Source organism: Colobus angolensis, unplaced genomic scaffold (assembly GCF_000951035.1).
Source record: "Colobus angolensis palliatus isolate OR3802 unplaced genomic scaffold, Cang.pa_1.0 Scaffold365, whole genome shotgun sequence".
NCBI lineage: Eukaryota > Metazoa > Chordata > Mammalia > Primates > Cercopithecidae > Colobus > Colobus angolensis.
The window spans coordinates 637,081-650,065 of record NW_012116988.1 but is presented as its reverse complement, the minus strand read 5'-3'; the positions used below and the strand labels follow the sequence as shown (position 1 = coordinate 650,065).

At 40.9% G+C, this 12,985-nt stretch overlaps 1 protein-coding gene across 2 annotated transcripts in view; it reads left to right on the top strand.

The window, feature by feature from the left end:
• The window catches only part of ZNF675 (zinc finger protein 675), a 36,258-nt gene that overhangs the window by 12,510 nt on the left and 10,763 nt on the right, over positions 1-12,985 (top strand). For both annotated transcript variants that reach the window (XM_011953513.1, XM_011953512.1), the window contains exons 2-3: positions 8,741-8,867; positions 9,662-9,757. In XM_011953513.1, coding sequence (XP_011808903.1) covers positions 8,741-8,867; positions 9,662-9,757 — 223 coding nt within the window. The remainder of the gene's footprint in view (positions 1-8,740; positions 8,868-9,661; positions 9,758-12,985) is intronic.

Below are 12,985 nucleotides of genomic sequence, written 5' to 3'. Positions count from 1 at the left end.
ACCTTGTGATCCGCCCGTCTCAGCCTCCCAAAGTGCTGGGATTACAGGCTTGAGCCACCGCGCCCGGCCAACAGTTTTCTTAATGTTTTATCATTGTCAAGTTTCTCTGGGGCTGGAGAAAATTTTTTCTTTATTATTTTTTATTATACTTAAGTTCTGGGATACATGTGCAGAACGTGTGTGCAGGTTTGTTACACAGGTATGCATGTGCCATGGTGGTTTGCTACACTCATCAACCTGTCATCTAATTTTAAGCCCTGCATGCATTAGGTATATGTACTCATGCTCTCCCTCCCCTTGCCCCCCACCAGAAAAATTTTCTTTTAATGGTATTTCCCAAACACTGTCTAAAATTACCAGATATGATAGAAACATACAAGGTGCTAACCAGGATCTACTCTAGAGTAACTCTCAGGCTTCCAGTCAACTCCCAAATTTGCTGCAAAGTGCATGCTATCACCTAAATATGCAGGCAGAATTGTCTCTCCTATTTTGTATCTATAGTCCTCTACAGTGACTTCTAGGGGGGCTAGGCCAGATTTCTACAAACTTCACAGGGCAGCAATCAGCCGTTTTACCTCTTTCAATTACTCTTGTATCTTCAAACCTGAAACTGATTTAGAGACCATGGGGCCCACAAATCCAATTAGTGTAACAGTTGTGCATTGAGTATGCACATAGACATGAGAATCTCCACTTTCCACTTCCTCCTGTTACTGAAATGCTCACAAATGTACAGGTAACACCTGCTGATACTCTGTCCACCCAGAACCTAAATCTGCAGCTCCAAATTCTGAATCTAGGTCTTGAAATTTTGGAAATTAAAAAACCTATATCTGAGAAATGCAGATCCTTTTAGTTGTCAAACTTGAAGAGACATTAAAATGAGAGCACAATTATGTCTTTCTCCCCACTTTCAACTATATGTATTCATCCCTTGAAACTGTTCGCTATTGCCACCATTAGTTAAATTAATAATGCCACACTGGGCACTCTAAACCTTAGCGATGTACATCCAATCAATAATTAATGTTATTCCTGTAAATAAGAATTTGACAAACAAGTTTGTACCAGCCCAAAGAGGGACCATCCTCTGTCCTCTTTTTACCTTTACAAATACCCTTGTAACTGGTGGTAAACAAAGTGTAGATTCCAGGCAACTTGAATCTTTCCTTTCATGTTATAAATCTCAAGCTTGGTACCCCCAAAACTGTCTATTTATGTTGCGTCAGCTTTTTTCTTTTAGGTAGAAATATCCTTTAGAATGAGCAAGAGCAGCCTGTATGAGTGGAGCTCTTCTTTGATTGTACTCCACTTTCTGTGACACACAAGAATGCAGAGCCAGGTTTATCTGATGTAGAATCTGCACATAAGATCTAACCTCTGTCTGGGATTCACAAGTCAAGGTTAGGCTTTGGATTGAGAATGTACAGAAAACATACAGGAGACATTTTCTCTATCGTGAGATGTCAGCATAGAAATGTAAAACCCGTTTTTGAGAGTGCAGTGTTTTGAACTTCTCAGATCTCGTCCAGTGACTTTCTACAGTTATGTGAGGAGCTCCAGGTGTAAATAGAATCTGATTGCAGAACCTGTTAAGTGTAAACAAGCATCTTCAGAGTAAGAGATTGAGACTACAAGGTATCCAGTGCCATGACCAAACTATATGTACCCATAAAATGTGATACTGGAGTAGAGTATTCTAGTCCTTTTTTTTTTTTTTTTAAAGATAGCAAATTGGGACAAGTGATTAGGTTCTGGAGCTCCACCAGGCCATTTTTGCATTTTTTTTTTTTTTTTTAACCCAAGAGCAAACTAATCAGGACATGCAATTCAAGTTCTGGAGCTCCACCAGAACAGTTCCATTCTTCATTTAGCCTGAGTCTCTCCTCCCTAGCTTATCATTGGGCCACCAGCTCAGGGGCACTGAGAACCCTTTCACAATCACCTAGGCATCTTTGAGAAATTTGAAAATATCCAGAACAGAATTGTGTAAGGCTGACATGAGTGGTTAATTCTGCTTCTGTCTCAATGCAAGAGAAATAAGTCATCCTGTGTTTGTTCCTCCCCACATACAAGAGAGATCTTTGGTTGGTACTCAGATGAGAGTTTCTCTAGTTTCCTGCTACTTAGGTGAAAAACAAGGAAGAGGTCTGGAGACTCAAACAGATAAACTAATTGCTTCCATTTCATGTGACCATTAGAAAAATAGGTAAAACAGTGATGGTCCCTATCATCCAGGAACTTTAGTCTAGAGTAGCAACTAGATAAATGGCTGAATTGGGCATGATATGGTTGCTACGATGTTCCTAGACAGGGGCAGTGAGGAAGACCCCAGGACCCTTCAGTCTTCATCTAATTCCTCCTTCTGCACTGCTAGAGTTTTGTCTGACACAACCCCATGGTGGCACAGGGGCAGTCAGTTCTCCAGGGGTAATGACTGGTACCTTTGCATTGACAGCAGGGGACTGGCACGGGCTTAGTACATCCCTTTGCCCAATGCCCACTTTTCTTGCATTTGAAGCAAGAGTCTCTGCTGGCTTTATCTTTATGACCCTTCAGATTTTCCTTAGATGCTCTTTGGGCATCAGGATATCGCCAATGATGGCTGCCATAATTTTGGCTTGCCGTTTTTCTTCACTCTGTTTCCTTTTTCCTTCCTTCAGATCACAAGTGTTATACACTATAAACACAGTATCAAGAATCTGGTTTTGATTAGTCTGTGGCCCCATCTGTAGCTTGTGGAGCTTATGTCTAATGTCAGGGGCAGACTGGCTAATAAAATGCTTTGCCATTAATATTTTCCCTTCAGGAGAGGAAGGGACTAGATTAGTATATTTTTTTAAAGGCTTCCTCCAACCTGCTGTAAAACATGGCTAGATTTTTCTTCTTGCTTTATGTAACCTTCTGTACTCTATCATAATTTTCTGCCTTAGTTGTTCCCTTTCTCGTTCCTCCAAGGAGAGCCTCAAGAAATTTAGCCTGGTTGTTTCCCACAGTAGTGTTACGGTTTCAATGAGGATCAGTAATGGGAACTGTTTCTGGTCCTGAGTGATTGCCCTGAGGGTTTCAGGTGAATAATCCATCTGCTTCCTTGTGGATGGCCTCAAAGATGTGTTCTTTTTCTGAAGGGATGCAACAGGTTGCTAGAATAAATTGAACATCCCTTCATGAGAGATCAAAATTTGGTCTCAAAGAGACCAAGATTCTCAGAATAGCTTTCTAGCTTCTCCTTACATTGTTGTGTATCAGTTATAGAGAAGGGGACCTTCACTAGGACTGGCCCCTCAGCTCCTGCTACCCTAAGAGGTGTAGCAGGGCTGGAGAGAGGGTTCAATACAGTGTTCCCCCTTGAGTATGAGGGGAACGTGTAGGATCACCAGTGTTTGCTCCTGAGTTTTAGCCTCAGAAGCATTTGGCAAGGGACTATGTAAGGATGGTCGCTGCTCACCCTGGGAACCAGGTGGCCCTGTGAAAGAAGGTTATCTATAATATCAACTTCTGCCGTAGAACTTTCTTTTTACAGGGTAGGTTCTGGTAGTTTCACAGATTATTAGGTTTTGATATAGGGTCATGAAGGGCTGTACATAGATTTCTGACCATTTGCCCTGCCTCTTGCAAAATAGGCCTGATTGCAGGATAGTGTCATAATTAATGCTACCATTGACTGCCCACTATTCTGAACTGAGCAGCTCATAATAGGGCCAGACAGTATTGCAGAAAAATATACATTTTCTCTTGAGATTGTCAGGGTCAAATTGATTCTAATGGTGGAGGTTATAGCCAAGCAGGGAATCAGAATTGAAAATAGAGTTGCCCACAGTGGAATCAGGTGAAATAGATTGAGAGTTGCTCATAAAAAGAAAAAAGAAGAGGACCTTGCAAACTAGAGGGCTTATTAGTGACCCAAATTTTTCCTGGGGCATCTCCCTGGAAAAATTCTTGACCCAGACTGAGGTCTCTAGGAGCATCCCCTCTTTAGGCCTCAGACTTAGTCTGTCAGATGGCTCTGACCTTAGATAGGTGCCAGCACCACTATAGAATGGTTCCCTCCACCACTGATGACCTACTATGAGTTTGTTTTTTTTTTTTAATTTTTTTTGAGACAGAGCCTCACTCTGTTGCCCAGGCTGGAGTGCAGTGGCATGATCCTGGCTCACTGCAACCTCTGCCTCCTGAATTCAAGTGATTCTCCTGCCTCAGCCTCCTGAGTAGCTGGTATTACAGGTGCGTGCCACAATGCAGGGCTAATTTTTTTGTATTTTTAGTTGGTCAGGCAGGTCTCGAACTCCTGACCTCATGATCCGCCCATTTTGGCATCCCAAAGTGCTGGGATTACAGGCATGAGCCACTGCACCCGGCCTACTATGAGCTTTTTTTAAGGTTTATCTATCCCATTTAAAGCAACCCTTTCTCTCTCTCAACTTAGGCAATAATACATTTTCTTTCATGAAATCCCCCCCTCCATCACGCACCTCACAGACCACCTGCAACATGCTTAGACCCTCTGACTTATATAACCTTTTTGCATAGCTAGGTGGGTTTTCTGTCCATAGCTAGTTGAGTAGGGGAAGGGAAGAATTTAGCATAAGAAAAGAAGGTTTCAGTCACCTCAAACGTGTGAGTTCACCCTGGGCAAACTGCCACTGCCAACTGTGTCACATGTAGGGATCAGGGACTAACCACAAAGGATAGAAAATCTTTCCCCTTTCTCGAAAGGACAGCCAGCCTGTTTGCCCCTCAGCCTTCCGGGAACATCAGAGAGTGGCTCTGGCTAGTTCCACTTAATTACCAACAGCTACTAGAAAATGGCTGCTGAAAGACTGAAAAAGGAGAAAAGGAAAAGATCTCAGAAAACAGACAAAAACAATAGGACTCAGAAAAAGGAAAAAAAAAAAAAAGGTCTCAGGTCCCTCACCCAGACTGAGAGGTGGCAGTCAGGCACTTCCACATGGAAACCTTTCAGTTTCATCAAAAAGTGGCCCTGGCCAGAAACTTGCAGTTGTCTTCATGCTTAGGCACTGTCCACCAAGGGTCCTGAGTAGGAAAGGAAAAGAGAGAGAGAGAGAGAAAGAAAAAGACTTCCCTGTATGTAAAAGGAGAAAGGAAAAAATTAAGTCCCATAGTTTGGGCCTACCTCCTCTCCTGCCTGGCTCACCAAAATAAGTTACTAGTAGAAGGTCTTGACTGCAAGTTACCCAGGTTCTTGGCCTTTTGAACAAAGAATTGGATGAAACAGCAAAGCAAGAAAAAAGAATGAAGCAACAAAGGAACAAAACGGGTTTATTGAAAATGAAATTATACTCTGCAGTGTGAAAGTGGGCCCGAACAATGGCTTAAGGTCCCAGACACAGAATTTTCTTGGGTTCAAATATCCCCTAGAGGTTTCCCATTGGCCACTTGGTGCTCACCTCATGTAAATGAAGTGGTGGCCCACAATTGCTCTGATTAGTTGCAGAAAGCAACCAATCAGAGGCTGAAGCGAAGTTACAAAGGTCACAGTCCTCTGCAAATATCTGATTGGTTGCAAAAACAACCAATCAGAGGCTAAGGTGAAGTTACAAAGTGTCACTTTTATTCAAATAGAGACTCAGCCCACAATCAGTCTGATTGGTTGTGGACAGCCAATTTCCTATCTGCCTCACAGAAAAGGTGGGGATTTGCAAAGGCAATCCTGTGATCTTTTTGCTACTTAGGCATGGAAAGTTAGTTTTCCTTTCCATTTAGGTCTAGGAATTCGGTGTAAAATGGTCTTAGGTTCCCTGCCTCAAGACCCTATTCTCCTGCCTCCTTAGTACATGTGTCCCTCATGGTTTCCAAATGCAGACTTATTTAGACGTTGCTGCTTTCTGTTTATTCTGTAAACTTTAAAGAGCCAGCAAAGAATATGAAAATCGGTAGTCTTCATTTGAGAAATATTTGTGTTGTGACAAGAGTGCTGAGTGTAAGGGACTCCATGCTGTGCCTGCTTTCTCTAATGCTAATCATGAGCCCCAGAGGAGCAATGTCAGCATTGATAGGGAACATTAATGGGTTTAAAATACCCATTAATGGCTGACTGCTGTGGCTCATGCCTGTAATCCCAGCACTTTGGGAGGCCAAGTTGGGCGAATCAGTAGAGGTCTGGAGTTTGAGACCATCCTGACTGGTTGAAACTCTGCCTCTACTAAAAATACACAAAAAAATTAGCCGCTTGTGGTGGCAGGCACCTATGTAATCCCAGCTACTCAGAAGGCTGAGGCAGGAGAATCACTTGAATCCAGGGAACAGAGGTTGCAGTGAGTCGAGAGCGTGTCACGGCACTCCATCCTGTGGTACAGAGCAACACTCCATCACATACAAACACACACACACACGCACACACACACACACACACAAAACCCAAACAACAAAAAATTCATGAACGCTAAGTCTGCAGAATTACATCACAGAGAGTGGGGCCATAGTTTCCAAGTATTTTTTAAGCTCATTAAAGCTTTAAAGGCAATGCCCAGCTAAGTGGTTTCCAGCCCAGGTTTGATTTTTTTTTTTTTTTTTTTGAGGCGGAGTCTCACTCTGTGCCCAGGCTGGAGTGCAGTGGTGCGATTTCAGCTCACTGCAACCTCCACCTCCTGGGTTCAAGCAATTCTCCTGCCTCAGCCTCCTGAGTACCTGGAATTATAAGCAAGCACCACCACGCCCGGCTAATTTTTGTATTTTTGGTAGAGACGGGGTTTCACCATGTTGGCCAGGCTGGTCAAGAACTTCTGACCTCAAGTGATTCCCCACCCCCCAGCCTTGGCCTCCCAAAGTGCTGGGATTACAGGTGTGAGCCACCATGCCCAGTCCAGGTTTCTAATTAAGATTACATGGCCAATTTGCAGAAATATCTACTTGTGCCCTATCCATGGGTCTGTTTATTCTTCTGGGCGGAGGTATCATGTTTTTTTTTTGTTTTTGAGATGGAGTCTCACTCTGTTGCTCAGGCTGGAGTACAGTGGTCCGACCTCGGGTCACTGCAACATTCACCTACCATGTTTAAGCGGTTCTTGTGCCTCTGCCTTCCAAGTAGCTGAGATTACTGGTGCATACCATTATGCCTGGCTAATTTGTGTATTTTTAGTAGAGATGGGGTTTTGCCATGTTGGCCAGGTTGTTCTCAAACTCCTGGCCTCGAGTGATCTGCCCACCTCGGCCTCCCAAAGTGCTGCGATTACAGGTGTGAGCTACTGTTCCCACCCATGTTGTTTTAATTAAGTGCCTCATGTGACTCTACGTGAGGCCAAAATCAAGTATGAGGGGTTCAAGATACATTCATGAGAGTTAAGTTCCACCTTTGCTCTAAAGAATGGTCAAAGGGCTGGTTCTGTTTGGTTTGGTAGTGACAGGAAAGTGTGGCTCATATTTTCATTGCTGTAGCAGAAACTGCTGTTGTCCATGGCAGGGGAGGGCACCTGAGGACAGAAGGAAAGAAACTTTTACTTCTATCTCCATGGAGCAGCTCATGGTTCCTGAATCTCTTCTGGTATGAAGGACAGAAAGGGTGGACTTTTTCTGTTAGTCTTGGTCCTTCTGCCTGTGGGTATGATGGGAGCAGGTAAACATGTGGTATTGATACCTTTAAAGGCATATTCTAAAGATGCAGGTGTAATTTGTCCAGAGAATCTCATCTGAAAAGAATTTTCAGAGAAAGGAAAAAATGGCTTTTTTTCAGTTAAACATGTCTCAGATCAAGAGCTGTGTCCGCTCTGCCTCCTGGAATGCCATGCGTTTACTTTGACTTCTCTACTTGTTTTTTTTCTCCCTAATGAGTTTGTTTTAACTACTTCTAAAAACTCTTATGATAGTCAAGACTCTGAAAAATATTTCTTTTCTATATACCAGAGCCTTCTCTACATCATGGCTTCTTATATGCCATGCAGAATTCTCACCATTATTTTATAATCTGCAATATTAAAAATGTTGCCTGTGGCTGTTGAACATGGGAAGGTGTAGATACTCAAGATTTCTATTGGGAAAACCTAGGGTCCTTAGTAAAAATGGGGAACATCTAATGTTGAATTTCCATCTGTGTTCTCAATTAGCTATTATTTAAACAAGATAGCGTTTTACACAGAAACTTCTGAAGCACTCAAAAAGGTACATGTTTGTGTTTATGTCCTTAATTATATATATATATATATCTTTTGTTGTTTGTTTGTTTGAGACGGAGTCACACTCTTGTTGCCCATGCTGGAGTGCAATGGCACGATCTCAGCTCACCGCAACTTCCACTCACCACAGCCTCCACCTCCCAGTTTCAAGTGATTCTCATGATTCTCCTGCCTCCGCCTCCTAAGTAGCTGGGAGTACACACATGCGCCACCACGCCTGGCTGATTTTGTATTTTTAGTAGAGATGGGGTTTCTCCATGTTGGTCAAGTGGGTCTTGGAAGTCCCAACCTCAGGTGATCTGCCCGCCTCAGCCTCCCAAAGTGCTGGGTTTACAGGCATGAGCCACTGTGCCTGACCTATTGTATATATTATTATCCATAAAATTATTATATATACACTGGTGTTGTGGCTCTTGTGCCACTGTTTTCTCAGGGTTAGAGAACACATAAGTAAATATTTCTCTGTAAAAAAAATTGATTTTATTGGATAATTTTAGTCACTCCTGTAAATCAGAACCAATTCTCATTACTCTCTCATTTTACCTTGAGTCAAATTATAATCTCTGTTGGCTACCTGGTGAATATGTTTGTGTGTATGTGTTTTTCAGGGACTGTTGACATTTAGGGATGTGGTCATAGAATTCTCTCTGGAAGAATGGCAATGCCTGGACACTGCACAGCGGAATTTATATAAAAATGTGATTTTAGAGAACTACAGAAACCTGGTCTTCCTGGGTAAGGATAACTTCAACACACAGTTTCTTTTTGTTTTTCTGGCTCTGTCACCAGGCTAGAGTGCAGTGGTGCGATCTTGGCTCACTGCAACCTCTGCCTCCTGGGTTCAAGCGATTCTCGTGCCTCAGCCTTCCAAGTAGCTGGGACTACAGGCATGAGCCACCATGGCTGGCTAATTTTTTTTTGTATTTTTGGTAGATACACGGTTTCACCATGTTGGCCAGGCTGGTATCGAACTCCTGACCTCAGGTGAACCACTCGCCTCAGCCTCCCAAAGTGCCGGGATTACTGGTGTGAGCCACCGTGCCTGTCCCAACACACAGTTTCTAATATACCGTAAAGGTTTCATTTCTCTTCTTTGTAGAATGTATTTTGGTAATGTATGCTTTGAATAAATGGGTTTCAGATCCCTGTTTTTGAGAAAATCTTAAGGATTTGTCTGTATTGAGAAGAATTTCTTCAGTATGTTTCATCTTGATCTAAACTTACCACATTCCTGAGCTGATCTGTGTCCTTCAATTAGTGGTAATTTCAGAAGTTTAGTGGCATAAAACATTGTTGCCCACACCTTAAAATCTAATTGCCAACGCAAAGTTTTGATTCATAAGTACTGGGTAATGAAATTAAGAACCTGCAAATTTAGAATATTTTCTAAGTATTTAAAAATTTCTGTTATAAGTCAGTATTTTGGGATTAATTTGCTATTCTATTACATTCTCTTTACTGAGCACATTACTAGGTTGGTAATTGGAGAATATGAGCAAGATTCATGTTAGTTATTTTTAATAAAACAGGTATTGCTGTCTCTAAGCCAGACCTGATCACCTGTCTGGAGCAAGAAAAAGAGCCTTTAACTATGCAGAGGCATGAGATGGTGGATGAACCCCCAGGTAAGTGAGAGTGAAAGTGAATACAACAGGTGACAAAGATGAGAGGTCCAAAGGTCAAAGAGAAAACCAGTCCTTAAAATGTGATTTGGGAAGCTGTGTTTTAAAGGAAATAGTTTCTGGAAAGCCTGAGTATTTTTTGCTCTCACATTTGAGCATTTTCTGTCTTATGCTTTTAAATTCTCTAAGGTTTCTGTTTACGTTTTTAGTAATTTTCCTTCAAGTTTTCAGTGAGAACCAATGTCCTTCATGGCATAGAAGAGACTGCGCAATATGAATCCTTACTCATTTGTTTTGGAGACACAGAAATATCTGCATAGTTTTGAGAAACTCTGTTAAATGATTTTTTAAGTTCTTTTTTTCCATCATGTCTGAAACGTGTGAGAAGTGTTTTCTATTGTTTTCTTTTCTTCTTCTTTTTTTTTTTTTTTTTTTTTTGAGACAGTGTCTTGCTGTCTTACTCTGGCCCAGGCTGGGGTGCAGTGCTACAGTCTCAACTCACTGTAACTTTTGCCTCTTGGGTTTAAGCAGTTCTCTTGTCTCAGCCTCCCAAATAACTAGAATTACAAGCACATGGCCACCACACCTGGCTAATTTTTTGTTTTTAGTAGAGATGGGGTTTCACCATGTTGGCCAGGCTGGTGTCAAACTCCTGCCCTCAGGTGATTTGCTTGCCTTGCCTTCCCAAAGTGCTGGGATTACAGGTGTGAGCCACTATGCCCTGCCCCCCCCTTTTTTTTTCATTTTTCTACATATTTTATTTGTTTGTATTTCTATAGTCTTCAAATATAGTCTTGAAATTATAAAGGGTTGGGTGCAGTGGCTCACACCTGTAATCCCAGCACTTTGAGAGGCCCAGGCGGGCAGATCAGGAGGTCAGATAAAAACTAGAAAGAAGCTTTCTGAGAAACTGCTTTGTGATGTCTGCATTCATCTCACAGAAATAAATCTTTTGATTCAGCAGTTTGGAAACCTGGCTAATATGGTGAAACCCCATCTCTACTAAAAATATAAAAAATTAGCTGAGTGTGGTGGCACATGCCTGTAATCCCAGCTACTTGGGAGGCTGAGGCAGGAGAATCACTTGAATCGGGGAGGTGGACATTACAGTGAGCCAGGATTGTGCCACTGCACTCCAGCCTGGCTATAGAGTGGTACTCCATCTCAAAAAGAAAAGAAAAGAAAATTATAAAGTATGATATTCTTCTCCTTTGTTTTTTTTTTCTCAAGCTTGCTTTGGCTATTTAAAGTATATCATAGTTTCATTTACATTTTAGAATTACATTTTTTATTACTGTGAAAAACAAATGCCACTGGAATTTTGATAGGGAGTCTATTGAATCTATAGATCATTTTCTTTCAATTCATAGACATAAAATATTTTCAAATTTATGTCTTTTCTAATATATTTCACTGATATATCTCTCACTGTAAAGATTTTACACCTCCTTGGTTAAATTTGTTCTCAGAAATTTATTTTAATGCTATTGTAAATAAGATTTTTTTTTCTCTATTTTATCAGACAGTTTAGATTTATGGAACCCTAACTTGTATGTTAGTTTTATATTTTTGTAATTTACTGAGTGTATTTACAAGTTTTAATGTACTGTTTATGTTTATATATATATAATCATATGAGCTACAGCTAGCAACTTTTTACTTATGTGTCTTCAATGTCAATTGCTCTTTTTCATTTTTTGACTAATTCTTCTGCCAGTACTTTCAGTGTTATGTTAAACTAGCAGCATTGACAATGGGCACAATATAGTTTTGCACTGGCATCTCTATATAGAAGGAGAAAACAGCTCAAGTTTTTATAAACGGGTTTCAGAAGGTAAAGATCTTCTTTTGTTGGACCCTCAGGGTAATGGGATGCCCTCTGGTTTGTAGTGGAGAGGGCTTTGTCACAAGGCTGCTGGGTCTGCACTAGGGTCTACCTTTAGTTGGCTTGTCCTAAAAAACTTGGGTAGTTTAAATTCCCATTTTAGACAGACTGAATTTTGACAGAGGATTTTGCTCTGTAGGACAGACACTAGGGCAGGTTTTTGCAGTAGGATCTGCATATGGTGAGCCTTATATCAGAATGTGAATGACTACGGCTTTTAGTGGGTACCAGAAAGGATCTTTCCAGGTCACTGTGTGGGTTTCTATATAGGCAGAACTGACCATAAACTGTGGCTCAGCGAGCTGGAACTGAGTCATTGAACTGCTTCAGGGACCACAGTAAAGGCTAAGGTCTGTAGGCTAGCTGACATGGCTATAAATGGGTATCTTCCTCCGGGCCTCTGGAAAAGCAGAATCTCTCCCAGACTTTGGCTGGGAGGAGTTTGGGATGATTACATAGTAGGTTCAGAATTCTAGTGGGACCAAGTTGAGTGGGCCATTTCCTAGACTGTAGTTAAGAACAGGGATCCTGTAATTTGCACCTGAATGAGGGCCTGCCTTCTGAACAGAAGACTTTTAAATCTTGGGCTTTATCAGAATTCCACAACTCCCTCTCTCTCTGGATCTCAAAGCTCTCAAAGGCACATATTTTGAGATGGAGTCTTGCTACATACATAATTCAGGCTGATTTTGAAATCCTAACCTGAAGCAATTCTCTAAACTTAATATACCATGTATCTTTCATTACAGGTGTGAGCCATGATGCCTGGCCATCTCCTAAAGGCATTTTTGTCAGGGATGGCTGACAAATTGTCTTGCTGTGCAGGAGATAACAAAATAGGGTACCTTTTATTCTCCCATCTTACTGATTTCACTCCTGTTATACATTTTTATTCTTCATTTTCTATTTCAATTTTGTCTGTAATTTTACATTTAGAAATTTAGAACAATATGCTAGAATTTACATGTAATGCCTGAAGTAAATTAGATAATTTGAAGGCACTCCATATTTACTAAAAACGTTACTAATAAATTTAGGCTTGATGTAGGAAAAAAGAATTCTATGATTTGCACCCATTTTGTCCAGCCTGTATCTAAATAGTGTAATTTATTTGCAGATATTTGTTTTATATATCAGACACTCTAACTATATTCTGCAATATATATATTTTTATATATTTAACATTTATATATATTTAGCATTATATATATTTATGTGTGTGTGTGTGTATATATATATATATAGCAATGTAAGGCTATTTTTTTGCTTCTAAAGTTGGATTACAGCAGTTTCATTTTGTGTAACAATAGCATATATTTAACACATAAAATTTCTGTTTTTTTTTT